Source organism: Neltuma alba, unplaced genomic scaffold (genome assembly GCF_004799145.2).
Source record: "Neltuma alba isolate B1F8T4 unplaced genomic scaffold, ASM479914v2 tig00011777_pilon, whole genome shotgun sequence".
Taxonomy (NCBI): domain Eukaryota; kingdom Viridiplantae; phylum Streptophyta; class Magnoliopsida; order Fabales; family Fabaceae; genus Neltuma; species Neltuma alba.
The window spans coordinates 1-16,771 of record NW_021636400.1 but is presented as its reverse complement, the minus strand read 5'-3'; the positions used below and the strand labels follow the sequence as shown (position 1 = coordinate 16,771).

At 35.7% G+C, this 16,771-nt stretch overlaps 1 protein-coding gene across 1 annotated transcript; it reads right to left on the bottom strand.

The window, feature by feature from the left end:
• Positions 1–621: 621 nt before the first annotated feature.
• LOC114717822 (kinesin-like protein KIN-UC) lies at positions 622–14,750 on the bottom strand. The gene is given in 20 exon segments (XM_028903027.1): positions 622–948; positions 1,624–1,752; positions 1,828–1,971; positions 2,640–2,765; positions 3,293–3,418; positions 6,446–6,538; positions 6,640–6,781; positions 6,873–7,001; positions 7,152–7,271; positions 7,614–7,793; positions 8,133–8,312; positions 9,670–9,795; positions 9,946–10,158; positions 11,532–11,620; positions 12,132–12,281; positions 12,592–12,754; positions 12,895–13,079; positions 13,082–13,115; positions 14,316–14,498; positions 14,654–14,750. Coding segments are annotated over 19 exon segments (2,646 nt in total). The 5' UTR covers positions 14,469–14,498; positions 14,654–14,750; the 3' UTR covers positions 622–784.
• Positions 14,751–16,771: the final 2,021 nt, after the last annotated feature.

Sequence of the window (16,771 nt, the reverse complement as noted above, 5' to 3'; positions counted from 1 at the left end):
TTTTCATTATGACTAGTTAGTTTAGTGACTTTTATAAGAATAATTAAATTTATGTTAAAAGGTAAAGTATTTAATACAAGTGATTCTTAAAAATAATTGCAATTAAAAAAAGTTAAGAAGTGAACCTCCCTTTCACTACTTTTGTTAATTATACAAGGAGACTATTATAAAATTTTAAATAAAAAATGTAATTACTAAAAAATCTTAAAGCCAATCGAACAACTTATAATACTCTTCTGATCCTTAATATAAAACTCAATTGTTAAGTTAATTTTAGTTCTAAATATATGACTCATTTCTCATATTTACCAGTTTTTTCCAAATTAGCCTTATAGATACTCCCTTAACCATAATCAAGTAGAAAAGAAAAAGGGGACATTAACGTGTCACATTTCTTATAATTAACTAACTTATCTAGCTTCTTTAATCTAATCAAATTAGTTAAATAAGTCTTATATTAAGAACCAGAGGAGTAACAAGTTTCATTGTAAAAAAATAAAAACTCCCAACTTATTATTGAATTTTTTTTTTTGGGATCGTGGCCTAAAACCCTGTAAAAAGACACCCCAGGTATTAAATTCACCCGGAATTTACGCATTGGTGCTTTAGGTATGGAAATTCTGCAAGACTAATCGAGAACAAAATTTTGCTTATTACCCCAAAAAGAAAAAAGAAAAAAGAAAAAATGACGCTCACAACTGATAAACCGTGCAACACAAGGCAAGAAGTCAGTCACCATACTAATATGATACATATTGCAAAATTTAAAAACTCAAAAAAAGTATTATGTATAATAAATCTGTTGTTCATTCATCTCTGCCCGAAACATCGGATTTGAGCTGAGTATTCGTTGTGCAAAATTTCGAATATCTTCTCTGGTGGACTGTACTGATATTCGAACCAGCTCTTTCACTCCACCTTTGGAAATGAACTCCTTGGCATTGTCCTCTGTTTCAAGTCAAAACAAAATGTTTCTGACAATGGCTTCCAAAACAATACTGGAATTCTGAACGCAAACTTAAACCACTAATTCTTATGGAAACATATCCAAACAAGCCGAAATGTTGGACACTAAATCCAATGTAATGTAGAGAGATATATAGTTACGTATTAATAAGTTACCCATGGGGAAACAATTACTACCATGAAGTGATTCTTCGATACAACTCAAAGACAAAAATAGATGAATCCTCTACCATTGCCACATGAAGCTTCTGAAGGCCCAAGTTCAGTCTTTGAATTCCGACTTACACTGAATATGACAGCAATAGGTCCCCAATACTCATCATTCTTTCTATTAAGAACTAGATAACTAATTTATACGGATAAAAAAAAAATAGTTAAGCTAGTTATTTATAATAAATGTGTGTTGGTTTTCCTAAAATATCTCATTTAATCATTTTCATTAAAAACTATCCCCATTGATGAAAATCCCTTTTGGCATGTACTTGTTTGGAAAAAGAACTATAAATTTGTGAAATACAGCAAATTGAGATCTTGCATTTAGAATCAAAACAAACTCCGCAATCGGCTCCTATTATTTAGTACCAAAGGAGTATTTGTTGAATTATTTGTTTCATAAAATTCCATACTAAGTACTGTCCTGAAGAGAAAGGAGCTCACCATTTTGTGCCAGATGACATAAAGCAAGCTCAATGTGTCGCCGGGTTGAAGCTGAAGAGGTACTAGAGTTGGCAATCAACCATGAAAGAGCATCATATTCCATTAATAGTGAGCAGCCTTTTGCTTGTCCTGCACAAAGTAGATGTTACTACAGAAACAAAAGAAGGAACAGTTTTGGTCCACAAACTAAGATCAGTCATAAACCTTGAACTCTTCCTCTAAATTCACATTTTGCAAAGTTAGCCAATCCCCTAGCAACCTGCGCAATGACATCAATATTCCCACATCTGACCATTTCCACAAGTGCTTTGATACCTCCATCTTCGTTCAGCAGCATATGTAACCTCTCTGTCATTCACAGTCTCTACATCAGAACTAAGGGTCTAAAGCATATACCCATTTGATGCACGGTGCCGCACACACCCGGGGGGGGGGGGGGGAGGATTTAGCAGGGTACTAGTTATCTACTTTCAGAGGGTTAGATGAGTTACCAATGGCATCTAGGACAACATTTATAAATGTAGGTATTCCCCCTAATTCTAAATGTAAGAATTAGATAGCTAATTTGCATATATTACGAAAATTAGTTTAGTTAGCTATTTATAAAAAATATATATGTTCTCAAGAGTACCCATTTTAATTATTAGCATCAAAGACTATTCTCTTGATAGAAACTTCTTTAAAACGTACAATTAATAGAGAGAGTTTAGGGGGGAAAACTATAAATTTAAAAGACAAAATGAATCAAAGTTTTACATTTAGGGTCAAAAAACTATAAAATGAAAACTACTCTCTCGATGGAAAACTTCTTTAAAATGTGCAATTTTAATAGGCAGAGATTTTTTTTGACAGGTGGGGGAGGAAAAACTATAAATTTGAAAGACAAAATAAATCGAAATTTTACATTTAGGGTCAAAGCAAACCGCTCTGCTGCTTTTACATTTTAAAGGGAGTATTTAAAATCTCAGATAGGTAAAAGTTTCACATCGGGAACATTAGAGACGACTTCTACATACCATTTCCACATAAATTAGCAAGTGCCCCGGCAACCATCCTTAGGGTCTGTGGATCAACCACTGTTGAAGCTATCGTCGCTAGTAGCCTCGCACCTCCTTTGCTCACTATTAAACCTTGACTAAGCTCTAAATTCAAGATGTATATTAATAAGTCAACATCACTAAATAATGGGTATCAATTACAGATGTCTTTGGCTAAATCATGAACCTTTTCTAATCTCGTGAGAATTACAATTTTCTCCAAAAATGCAAACTTCCGTTGGTTCCATTTTTGTAGGAAGATGAAGATTCTTTGGAAACTTCTCCGAGGAATTTTATACAGCAAAATTTTCTTTTTCTTGTTTCATTAGAAAAATTCCAATGGAACCTTTTTTTAAAAAAATTTTGGGAGAAGGTCCATTTTGAGTGCCAAATAGCATTGTTGGTTTTAAGAAGTTAAAACAAAATTTAGAAATGGTTACCCTATATCCAGAAAAATTCTTCATCGAGCCAAAACATATTTTTTCTTAATTTTTTTTTAATATATGAAACTATGAAAAAGTATAACCAAAAAAACTGAAAAAGCAAGAAAATGGTGATACATTTAGCAATAAAAAAAACGTAGTTAACCACAAACAAGACATCAAAAAGACATCAAAAAGCTTAAAAATTACCATTCATAGCCAAATTGGCAATAGCCCCAGAAGCCACTCGAAGAATTGTTGAATTTTGCGATAATTCCATTAATGTAAGCAATGCATCGAGTCCTCCTTCTTCAACAATTTTTTCCTGATTAATATCTGGAAAAGGGGAACATTATATCATTGTAGATATGGATGATTACAACCAACATATTGATGGCTCGTCAGAAAAGGAAAATAGTAAGATGCCAAACTTTTAATTTAATTTGAAATTACACTAGAATGATGAATGAGAAGTCACACAATATGCATTTTATCAGCATTGACTACATAGTACTTTTAATGGTTTGCTTGTCCATTACAGTGTGATTAAGCTTAAAAGTAAGCTTTGAATCAATAAATGCCATTTCAAGCATGAAATTTGAAGGGATTAAAATGTTCTTGAACTGTGAGTTTTTTCTGCGTGAATCACTCCCCTTTAAGTCAGTATAGAACCTCCCTTCAGACAGAATGAATTCATCACTTACATCTTGATAACAGTAGAGAAGAGAAATGTACTAAACAGTAAAATATCAACTCAATCAACCCCCAATACATCATTTCATATCCTATTTATAGACCTACCCCTCTCATTATTTACCCAATTACCCTCACTATTACTGTTACCACATCAATATACTGCCCCCAACAAGAGATCCTTGTCCTTAAGGATCAGTACAAAAGCAGAAAATAAAACAGAGATTTAGGATAAGGCTTTTTTTTTTTAATTAAAAAAAATTTAGTGGACATCAAAACCCAACCATGTTGCAATCTTCTTCAGTCTAAAGGCCCCATCGTCACATTCCATATTAGACCATGTGATGATCCCCATTGCGACAAATATTATGCACCCAACATCCATCCACAAGTCCTTGGATCCATATACATTAAAGGCCCAAACAGTATCCAGATTATAGGGTATGGCACCACCATGATCAACCCCATTTTCAGTAGGTTTCTGCTTGCTGCCACGTGACATCCACCTTAACCACCTTTGGAGCCAATCCTCGCAAACGCACATTGTGGGAACAGATTCAGTAACTCCCAACAATATTCCAAAGCCCATGATTACTTGCACAGCTTTTTCCGACCCGTCTCCTCCAACAGCATCCCTACCCGACCCAAATGCAAAGCCAACACTATCCATGAAGATCCGTTTCTTGCCATCATCAATCGACATCACTTTCCAAGCAATATGGTCAGAACCCTTGCAATTGCTCAGTGACAAGCATTGCTCCGATGAATATAGAGGAGTTCGCATGAATGAGGAGAAGAATACTTGCGGTGGAGAAGGAGGTATACAATGCTGTTCATCGCAACTTTCCCATCCTTGCACCAGCAAAATTTGAAACCCAAAGGGAGAAGAATTCTCTTTGAAAAAGCTAGAATGATGCAACCACCTCATGGTTGAGGTGTTGTTGAGACTCCATTGTCGAACCCATGATGTGAACAGCTTCGGTGAGTGAGGTGATGGTCGAGGAAGACAAGGATTAGGATTATCATGGCTATGCATTGCTAAGTCAGAATTGAAGTTGGGCATCGCATTTGCATTACTCGGCACCTTAATTGGAGAGATTGAAAATGATTGATAGCACACAGATGGCTGCAATGCTGAGGAGGACAGAAATGTAGAAGACAGCGGCGCTCTTGCAGTCATTGAGAACGAACTACTAATCATGAACGAGTAGGGCGGCTAAGGCTTGGTCTTCATCCCAAGTGATTCTAGTAATGGGTCAGACTTAGGGTCCAGAATCGAAGACGACCGTAATGACTCAGAAAAAACTAGTTCCAATAATGAATGGAGAAGTGGTCATCAGAGAAAACAGTCGAGCAGAAAGGATTGGAGGTGTGTTATCGTGCACACCTTGGTGAGGTCGGGAGTTCAACACCTGAGTCACTCAGCAATTTCGACGATGCAAATAGAGAAAACCATGGTAGCGAAGCACATCGGCACCTTTGTGACTTCGCAGAGGCTCTGATTTTGTCGATTCTCAATCTGCTCCCATCTTCTCATCCATCTCATGTTTTCCTACTTCATTAGCCTCAGTTTCATCGACCAGAGTTGGATCGCTCACGTCCATAGCAACATCGTCATTTTCAGATGGCATGTTTTTGTTTGAATCAGCTGCATTCAGCTTCAAATCCTCAACAGCCTCTGTTTCTAAAAGTGCATCACTCATGTCTTCAGCAACAGCAATGGCGAGATTAGAAATCTCACCAGATGCTTCATCAATTCCTTCCAGTACAGCATCATTCAGAATCTTGAACTCCTTTTGCTCACCTATTTTGTGTTTATTGTCAGGGTCTCCATTGTGTGGTCCATATCGATCTTGAAAATCAGCTAAACACATTGCATTGGCAAGAGTGGTTGGAGTGAGGAAGGCAACAACTCCTTGGATCTCTGGATGGAGTCCATTAATGAAGATGTCGATGGCTGTTGATTCTGATAAGTGTATGCATGACAGAAGAGTTTCAAACTCCTCTTGATACTCTAGTAGAGTTGCTTCTTCCTTCATTTGGAGCAATGCAGTGATTGCCAGCAAGATCGATTTTCCGACAACCATCGACAGCAGTGGCAGCCAGAAGGCTGGGTCTAATGCCATTGATAACAGTAGAGAAAAGAAATGTACTAAACAGTAAAATATCAACTCAATCAACCCCCAATACATCATTTCATATCCTATTTATAGACTTACCCCTCTCATTATTTACCTAATTGCCCTCACTATTACTATTACCACATATCACATCTATATTAATATTTTAAAATTTTAAGGGGTGTTTGGATAGAAACCAAACCATAGTTTCAGAAGTGCTTTTATAGTTTACGAAATAAATATGTGGAGGAGTTTGCCTCGTTTTGTGAAAAAGTGCTTCTGAAACCATGGTTTGGAGGTTGTCAAACACCCCCTTAATGCAACTTCATTATACCTAATTCTAATGGTTTCTTATTATATCTAATTCTTTTGCTGAACAATCCAAGTAACAAATGAAATTTTCAGTAAAATAAGATATGCAAGGAAAAACCAACTCAAAAACTTAGCAAGAAAACTAAAATAAAAAAGCATATGCAGCGAGCAACAATGATAAATCTCCATTTCTAATCAAGAGATAAAGGAGAGAATGGCATCATTTCATGTCCTGTACCTTCAGCAGCCAGATTGGCTATCACCTTTAGAGCTTGGATTTGGGTATCCGAGTCCTCAGACTTCAATAACTCTAATATTCTTTGAAACCCCACTGAATATTTCTCACCAAAGAGCATGCAAATTAATAGACCAATAATATACACATAGGTTATTTTCCAAACATCAAATGAAATAACTCCAAAGATTTCTTGCCTTCTTTGCATATCTTTGCAATGGCAGCCTTCTGACTAGAGATTGTCTCCTTTGATGGTTTAATCTTGTTTGACATCACAGGGGATCCATGCTCCAAAGCTTCATTGAATGTATTTTGGCTACTTTCCTTCAAAACAGCTTTCTAATTCAAAGAAATAAGAAGGTATTAGAACCAGATTTTCAAGATCAACAATACAATAAAAACATAGATCAAAATAAATAACAGAAATTGCCTTGATATCATTCTCAGTTTCAGACACATTCTTCTTAAGTTTAAACAGCTCATTTTCAACATCTTTTCTCTGCTCCTCTTCTGTCAGGAGTCTTTGCCTCATGGCATGAAGTTCCTCATTCAGTGTAACCTTCAAGAATTAATTACTGATAGCTTTTAATTTTTCTTTAAAGAATAGATAGTCATAAAGCTCATAAAATGGATCGCACTAGTCACTGGTGTAGATCCAAAACATTTTAAGGAAAGCAGAGCTCGAGCAGACCAATCCATTTTCACTTACCTCCCTCTCTAATAGATTTTGATATTTTGATTTTAACAAATGGAGTTCATTTGTAGTAGCATCATGTAAATGGGACATTCCTTGTAATCTCGCCCGAAGTTCATCAATCTCTCCCTGCTTCTGGTTCTTGAAACAAATAAAAGTACCAACAAACCACATAAAAGTTATGAATTTAAGGTTATTCAAAACCTATAAAAGAAATGTAGCAACAGGGTTAACACCATTAGATAAGATTCACTGAAAAGCACAGGTAATGTCCTCAACAGTGCAATGACTATACTCTATGAAAACTCCTTAATCTGTATAGCTAATTAAAAAGTGGTAAATATGCATTGTGCTTCCGGAACTGGCAGACAGGTTGAGAGAAAATTAACATCATTCTTCGTCATAACAAAGGGCAAGGTACCAAAAGAAATACAGGTTGTTAAATAAATAAGTTGTAAAAATATTGACCAAGTTCACCTGTGCTAAGTCTTGCTGATCACTTAGGAGTCCCTTTGCCAAGTCTAATTGTTCCTGTGCACATTCAAATCGGCGGTGCTCATCTTCTATCTGTTTAACTAGCTCCATTACTTGTTTCTCATGCATTTTAGTGGTTTCAGCCAGAGCCCTTTGACATGCGGCGTTCTCTAGTTCTTTTTGCTTCTCACAAAGGAATAAAAAGAAATGTATGGAAATATAATGTATTAGAAATATGTTATCATTATGTTCTGAAATATGGGAGATTTGCAAACAAAATTTGTGCAAGAAATGACTTACAAGAAAACACAATGTTGAAACTAATTCCAAAAAGTCATATAAACCATGTACGAACGTATATAGTGTGTGTGTGTGTGTGTGTGTGTGTGTACCAACCATAATACATACTTTAACCCAAAAAATTTGCCAGCTACAAGGTACAGAATTTTTATATCATTTTTATAGAGACAATACATAGCAACATTATCAGCTATTTCTGAAACTAGTTTATTGATTACAAACCTGAATTGACTTTTGATGATCATCTAGAAGCTTATGTATCGTATCTAGTTCTTTTGCAGCGTGTTCATCACAAGAATGCCTGTCTTCAATCTGCTTAATCAACTCTGCAATTTTCCTCTCATACATCTGAGTGGTTTCTGCCAGTACTTCTTGAATTGCAGAATTTTCACGGAGTTGTTGCTACTTATGGTCAAATAAACATCATCAATACCCATTGACATGAAAGTAAGAATTCCACCCCAAAAAGACAGTTTGATGCAGACACCTCTTAACTAGCCATTTAATTTGCCCTGTCAATAAGGGTTTTCAATTTGCAAGTAGGGCTTAACAGGGATTTGAATAATGGTTCTCATGAGCCTACTAACAATGGGAAATTTTTTCCACCCATTTTCCATGTGAATTTAAGATGCCTGTAGCCCTAGATTATAAAGATTTCTTACTTATCCATAAATAGTCCTCTAGTAAATTATAATTGATACATGTCTCTTATGAACAAACAGAACATTACAGCAAGGATAAAGTTATTGCTTCGGTCGAGAAATGTTAAAGCATCCACATCAGGTAGCAAGGCCATGCTACCATTGAAGATTCAAAGTTTAGTCACGTGACTTGTTACTCTGCAGCGTGTGTTCTGTTTTATGTATTTTTCCTCTACCTTTCAATGAGTTTGCTGTTGTTTTATTTTGTACATACACTTGTATCTGAGGGGGTTACGTATAAGCTTTATACAATCCAGATTGTACTCAATGCATTCATGAATAGAATTTATCAATTAGCTCTGGACAGAACTTGGTCATTATTTATGTCTTAAGCAATGGTAACTCAGATAAATCCCTTAAAAATGATGCAAATATGCTAGTATCCTGATTTTGATGCTCTAAAGAAAGAATGATGTAAACAGAATTAGATTAGAGAAACCAGGAAGTGCGTTCTCCTCAAATATGGCAGGTTTAAGTACCAAAGCAAAGAACAGGAGTCTTCGAGTCAGGAAGCACAGTTTAAACATCATCTTGGCTGATGATCACAATACTGGTTCCAACGAATCCAATAAGGTTTTTACCATCCCCTGTCCTTTTCCTCATTATGTAGGCTATGCTATGAGTTGTGACGGAAATAGGGACAGCAATAAGTTAATTCCTTGCACTTCTAGACCCTAGGAATGGCCAAATGGAAAAATCATTGACAAGGATCAATTTCCAGAAAACTACTACCCCACAATTTTCCTTTTTTCCCAAGTTTTTTAATCCTTAGTTTTCTCTTATCAAACTGTATTAGCCACCTTCAATATATCGACTACAGAGGTCTGAAGAAAAGAGATGTCCAAAAGTCGCCACTTCTTTGGGTGCTTCAAAGGTATTAAAGTATCTCATAAGATTTAATTGATTTGGGGTTAAGACAAGAGTGGTAACAATCCAGTTAATGAACATATATGTAATGCTCTGAAATTGTAAAACGTTATTATCACTGAGAACTGAAATGGCACAGATCAAGAGTGAACTAGGAAAGGAACAAAAGCTTGACCTCACAGACGATATACCTCATATTTCTTTTCCAGATTTGCAGCCACTTCATGCAACGAACAATTTTGATCTTTCTGACATTTAAGTTCGCTTAAAATGTCCTTTAATTCCCCTTTCAAATCCATGTTTTCCTTTTGTAGAAACTGCCAGCATTTGAAGGTTACAAAAGGACAAAAATTAATATGAAAATTGGAAATTTGAAACACAGGAAACTTGGAAAAACCATGGCCTTGAAAGCCTGACGTGTTCTATGTGCAAAGGCCTTTTAAACTGCAAGAGGAAGAAACAACTACCTCAGACCTTGTAAGCAGACTTTTCTTTGTTTCAATTAAAGCACCTTGGCATTCTTTGAGCTGCTTGTCCAACATGTGTCTTTCATTTTCTCTCAACTTCTGTTGCCTTTCAACTTCTGCAGTAAGAAGGTCCACTTGATTTTCAAGTTTACGGCATAAAGCTTCATAATCAACTTCTTCTCTGAGCTTTACCTTGTTCACAATCTTCATTGCCTGCAATTATGCAAGAAAACTTGTGAGAGGAAATTTATCTACCTTGAGAACCATTAGCTCTTCATTGTAGCTGATATGATGCAGTATCAACATTTCCCATGTCCATATTGATCACGTATTAGATACACTCTAATTGAAAAGGGCTAACAAACGATGATAAGGCATGGTTAATGACGCCACCCTCATCGCATCTTTTACTGTATTGTCATGTCACACCAGCCACAGAATATTAACTGCGCTACTGATCCCCCCTTCCAAGTGTCACAAAATGATATTATATCTTTATTTAAAATCATATTCATGTAATCAAAACAGGACAAACATCAACCACTTAACTGAAAAGAGATCTCTAAATTAAATGATGTAATAACATGAAAAACGGGTAAAGTAAAGTGAAAAAATTTAAAAAGAATTACAAAAAATTTAAAATCCAGCTTGCTATGAAAATTCTATACTTGGGTCTTTCGGAATCAGGATTCTTGCATCCTTAAAACTAAATTACATTCTGCTCATGGACTCCCAGAACATTCTAGAAACAATTGCAAAATGAGACAAGAAAGTCCATGAATGAAGCTCTAGGTTATTGTGCATACTTAAGAATAATCTATTGCAACATCTACTTGAAAGCATTATTTTAAGGGAAAATGACAAAAAGATGCCCATTGAATTTCAAAATGACAAAAAGGTGATTTTGATATACTTTGAGTGATAAGACCATTGCAAGTATAGTCAAAACCATTACAAGAGTAGTTAGCATAGCCTATTTGTCTTTTCAAAATTCAGCAGGGATTTTTCTGTCATTTTTCCTATTTTTAAGGTATAAACTGTTCCCAAGATTCCCTAACCAGGTAGCAGTCCATTTATAATAAAACCTACGGGTAGTCATACCAAAATCATTCTCAGAAATTATGAATTTATTGCCACCTTGCTTAACCTTTTTTTTTTTTTTATTGGACGAAAATCTTGAAGTAAAATTTATTATAACTTATCCATACAAATTTAATAACAAGAAACTGCCATTAAATGAGAATATAATGATCAGCCACTATTAAATTTCTTAAATTGTTTGGATTAGAATAAATTCCCTCAGTACATTCTGATTTGAATCAATCCTAAACAAATTGAATCATCTGGGAAACAGTTTGAAGGCCTCGCTCTAGGGCAAAAAAGATTGCAGAAAGCATAAATATGCATTCAATGCTAAAATCAAATGAAAACAATAAAATCCATAGCATGAAATAGTAATAACGATATGCAAGAGAAAGAGATGAGTCTCTCAATTGTGAGGATGGGGGGGGAAGTGCAGTAGCAGCAAGGTTAAAATGCAAAATATATAATGTCTAGAAACCATAAATAGATTATCACTAACTCACTCGCTGTCCGAACATTACTGTGCCAGAAGTCTCTGCATGGCACTTCACAGAAGGCCCAATTGTTATAATAGAGAAAGTCCTTGAAGACCCTATTTCCAAGAGTAAAAATTGTTAAAAGAAAAACTTTATGAACAAAACTGATGGTGGAACCACAATTACTTTAAGAACAATAGACGTTATGCAGATGACCTTGAAATGAACCATGAATTAAAGTTGGAAGATAGGACTCCCGTGTGACACCTGTGGGCTTCTATACGGCTAATACATTTATACATTTTTCAAGCAAAGGGAGCCAAAGAACATTGCAAGCAAAAAAGTTTTAAGATAAATATGCCATCTCTGCCTTTGAATCGCACAATAAACTATATGCACTATGTAATTATGTCATACAAAAGTCATGAGATAATGAATGCCATGTTGTCATTATAAAAAAGTTACATATTCATGTCTTGAGGTATGGAAGTTAGCATTCATCTTTTATAAACTTGTTTTTGCTAGCACAAACCATAAGCATTATCAGCACGGATGCTACAAACTGTTACAGTTAGCAGCTTTGGAGATATGGGCCAAAAAAGGAAATCAAAAAATTATGAATATGACCTCCAAATGAATCGCGAAGTAGCCTTGTAAGCTTGGACTCTCTTGTTGGTATGTGCGGGCTTTTTTCGGCCAATGCATTTATGCATTTTCCAAGTGAAGTGAGAGAAAGATTAATGAATTTAGCCTCTTCAAGCAAGTGCCCTTCACTTCCTACAACAAGAGGAAATGCATCTAAGTGGATATTTCATACAAACCATTATGATTAGGAACTGCACATGATAATGAATTTATAATCTTATCTAGAAGTAAAATCTGGTCAAATATATTAAAATTAAAAAATAAAGATAGCATCTTGTCCAAAAATGACAAGCAAAAACATATTGCACGGCCCTTAAAAGGATCAGAGAAAAACAAAATTATAATACAAGCACATCCTGGCAATAGATCTTGAACAGCAGTCATGAGTAAATATAATAATAATAATAATAATAATAATAATAATAATAATAATTAGACGAACCAGATTTGTCTATCCTTTCAGATCCTGCAAGATCCACAATTAGCAACTTGCTCTTCTGAATCATAGGTTTCTTGTTGTCAACATAAAGATCATTGCTGATGCTTTTATCTTGACAAGTAGTGTCCTCTACCTTTTTCCCAAGAATAGATCTGCGAATTTGAACCTTGAAATACAAAGGGACATTAAGCATTCAGTGTTTTACATTCCCTATAAAGAAGAAACAGAATCAAAATTTGTTGTACTATCGAACAAATATCCTGAATTATACAAGCGAAGGAAAAAGATAGATAGTTGTATACACACCATAAGAATCACATGACTCCGAGAGGATTCTGTGTTCAGCTTTGTGTTAGCTACATGGCGATTTACCTCACCTAGTTCAAGTAACTGCATGAAACTATCAAGATCTTGAACTTTAACCACTTCAACACCAGGTAATGACACTTCACCGCTCTTTGGGTCTTCATGTATAGAAATGTCACTTTCTCTGGAGCAAGTAAATCATGTATGGACTCCATATACAACTGGAAGGAAGAATACCATAAAATAAACATAACTATCTAATTTGTCGAAATAGCAAATTGATAATACTAAAGAGTGGTCAAAAACTGATATATATTAGCAACTTCAACAACGGTAGAGCTGCAGGTTGAGTTTAAAACAAAATGCCTCACCCTTAGGATCTTATTAGCAGAGGTGGTAAAAGTGACCAGGAATTAGGGCAGCAGACCCGATGTTGAAAACCTCAGTGGAAAACCAATTAAAAAAGAAAACGGATGGCAACATCTCAGATTGAGACACCAATTTGCGGAAGATCAACCTAAGTGTTTAGACCATTAAGCAAGAGCCAAAAATTGGCTGTCTCATCATGAATCAACACACTGAATGTAAAATGCAGTAAAGAGCTACCCAAGTACTTGATACTGATATAGATAAAACTAGAAAAAGAAATTTAATAGCCAAATTATGGGCAACAAGGATCAAAGTGGAGACCACTGGGTCTAATAAGATTTAATACACTGTCAAAGAATCACCAAAACAAAGAGTTGATGCAATTAAGTCCAAGAATATTTTTTACGACTCTAACAATCTCACGTGTAAGCTATGACACGCTCAAGAGCCACCTCACTCTCAACAATGGCTACATCTTTTTCCCCATTCGATAGTGTTAAATCTACTACTAATTTTCGCAACCATAGATTGACTCAACCCATCTATCCATGACATTTTTTGTTAAGAGATCAATTCAGGTGCCTTTAGACCTATTGATGGTGAATTGAAGACTTCAGCTGCACATAGAAAAGTTTAAAACTTAATTAAATTTATTGTGTTTAGTAATTATTTTTATTTAAAAGTTAGGGATTTTTCATTTATTTTCAATTAGGCTTTATCTGATCCTATCTTTTTGGGTTTAAATTAGTCCAAATCATAATTAGTTTAAATCAATAAACTATTATTACTCTTTTAAAATTGCATGAAACTTTTAAATCCCAAATTTTAGCACATTCTTTCAGTTGATCATAATGTATCTTGAACCTAAAGTATGACTTACTTAGTTATGAAAAAACTGCAAAATACCATAGCACTTTCATAACTCAAAGATTGTGTGGCCATGCTTCTGCAGAAACTAAAGAACTAGCTGCTACTCACAATTACTCAACAGAAGCCACCACACAGCTCCACAACTACCTAAAAGGCCAAACGTTCTGGTCAGGTTTGAATACCTGTAAATAGGAAACTTCAACACTATCAGATGCGGATGTGTTGGCAATTATGTCTTCCAAAGCTCTAACCATAATGCCACGCTCTGAGGCATCGTCTTTACCCAATGTTCCAACCGTGTAAGTTTTACCAGTACCTGTTTGACCATAAGCCATAATTGTCCCATTATATCCACTCAATACACTCTGCAAAAACACATCAACATTTCTACCGTAGTTAAGAATGAAGAATGACGTTTGGCCCCAAAAAAAAGCAAATGAAGAGTCAAACTTGTGGCATAATCTTCAGTGAAATCAAAACATTGATTATAATTCAAACAGATATAGTGATGGTCACTTACCTCAACTACAGGTTTGGCAACAACCTCATAAACTCGCTTCTGAGAGGCAGTTTCTGTGAAAACTTCATCAAATCTATAAGACTCAAAACTCCAGTTGTTTTTTTCAACTTTAACCGCTTCAGCTACACGGACCCAAACCAAAATATTAAGAAATAATAAAGAATCAAACTTTTTTCTGAAAAGAAAGTCCTTGAACTACACAATAATTTTTGGTGAATGCCATTCATATAAACCACATGCATGACAATCATAGAAGGAGATGCAAGAATTTCTGTTTGAAAAAGGTTGAGGGCTGGCCTGATTTTCATATTAGTGGTAATTATTATTACCTCCGGGTGCAATTCAACATGGTCAGCAAAGTCAGCATCTGAAAGAATTTCATCAGTATTTTTTGGCCGAAGTCGCACAGCAACTCTAACCCTTTGAGAATCTAAGGAGGGAAAAAATAAAGGATCAAACTCAGTATGCATTTACCCCGCTAACGAACAATGTTTGTTAACGATAGCACCAGTTGCCTAAGCTTGAAGGATCTCCTTTCGACTAACTACTAAAAAGATGATAATATATAGCTGAAACATCCACCACCCAGAAGATTCTGCAAACATGTGAATAATATAAAAAGCAACAATCGAATATCATAAGAAAATCTCAAAACAGTAGGTATGCAGAAAATCATTAAAAGCATTAGCTAGCTGATAGGTTAGTCCTTTACCCCAGATAATTAATGATTACATTGATTTCTAAAATTGAATACAATGACTCGTTAGCATATTAAAACCAAAAGGAAGAATCCATAAGGAGGAAATTATAATAAGACAATATTCATGGACTTCACTTGGCAACTTCAACTTTTGAGTTAAAAGACTATAGTGATCAGTAACATGGTTGCAAAGCCTCCATGACCAAGACACATATGGAACTTCTTCTGCTTACACTCTTCATATTTTAATGTGGTTTCACCATAAGGTGGCCCATGTTTTATGAACTCCTTGATACTAGAGGGCTTTTGAGTGAAGAGGTCAGTAGTGATAGTAATAAAACTACCAATGGCCATTCACTTTAGCTTAACCTTTTGATTGAAGTGGTCAACTGGTCAATGACCTTAACACTCTAAAACACTTGGGTCCACAAGGCGCCTAAATCTTTCTAAATATAACAATACAGAAATAATAAAGGCACTTAAATCTTTCTTTTTGATAGAGGAAAGCAAATAGGACTTCTGATTAATATAGTAAGGCCCATAAAGATAACACCCAAAAAAACAAAGAAAGAAAATACTTATTGCCATTATAACCTAATAATGGCAATTAGGTTCGAAGTGTAACCGTACCATACAAGAAAGAACACATTACAATAAAAATCTGCGCCAAAACAGAATTCCATTGGTGTCCAACCCAGCATGGCATTGGAGCTACTTACCCTTATCGAACACCCCCCATAGAACAAAAAGAAGATGGCAGGAAATAAAAACAGAAACTTTAAACGAAGTAGGCTTTCAAACAATATCGTTCAAATGAACTCGGGATCACCTTGTTCATCATCATCCAAAACGAGCAGTATGATTACTCGGAGCGAGAATCCGCCTGGGAGAAGCAGAAGGAGTTCTAGATCGAGCAGGCTGCGGCGGGATTTGCCCATGAGCAGTAGTGTTGAATTCAAATTTGAAGTGGCATGCGAAGAAGAAGAAGAATATCCATGAGAGTGAGTAGCGGGGACTTGTCTCTGGTGCGTTCTCGACGATCTGAAAGCAGAGCTGGAAGCCATACTCTTAGAGCTATGGTTGAAGAAGGAACATAGAGTGATTGGGATTTGGTGTTAGAACAGAAATAGAATGAAAATGGGTAGAAGAAAAGGTGAGGAAGACAGAGAAGAGAGAGGCCGGCACGTTGGGGAGAGGAAGAGGAGAGGAGTGGAAATGGGAGAAATGTGCTTCCCGCGTCATTTCATTCATTCGCTGTCGTGTCGACACCAAATTTTGACAAGTGAGATGGCACAGTAAACGTTTAGTTTGTCGCTGTCCAAGACTAGCTTCACCAGCCTAGTAGGCCCATGTGTTGCTATTTGCTAAGTGACGAAGCAGAACCGTCCTCTGGTTCTCTGTTCGGGAATAATAATAAT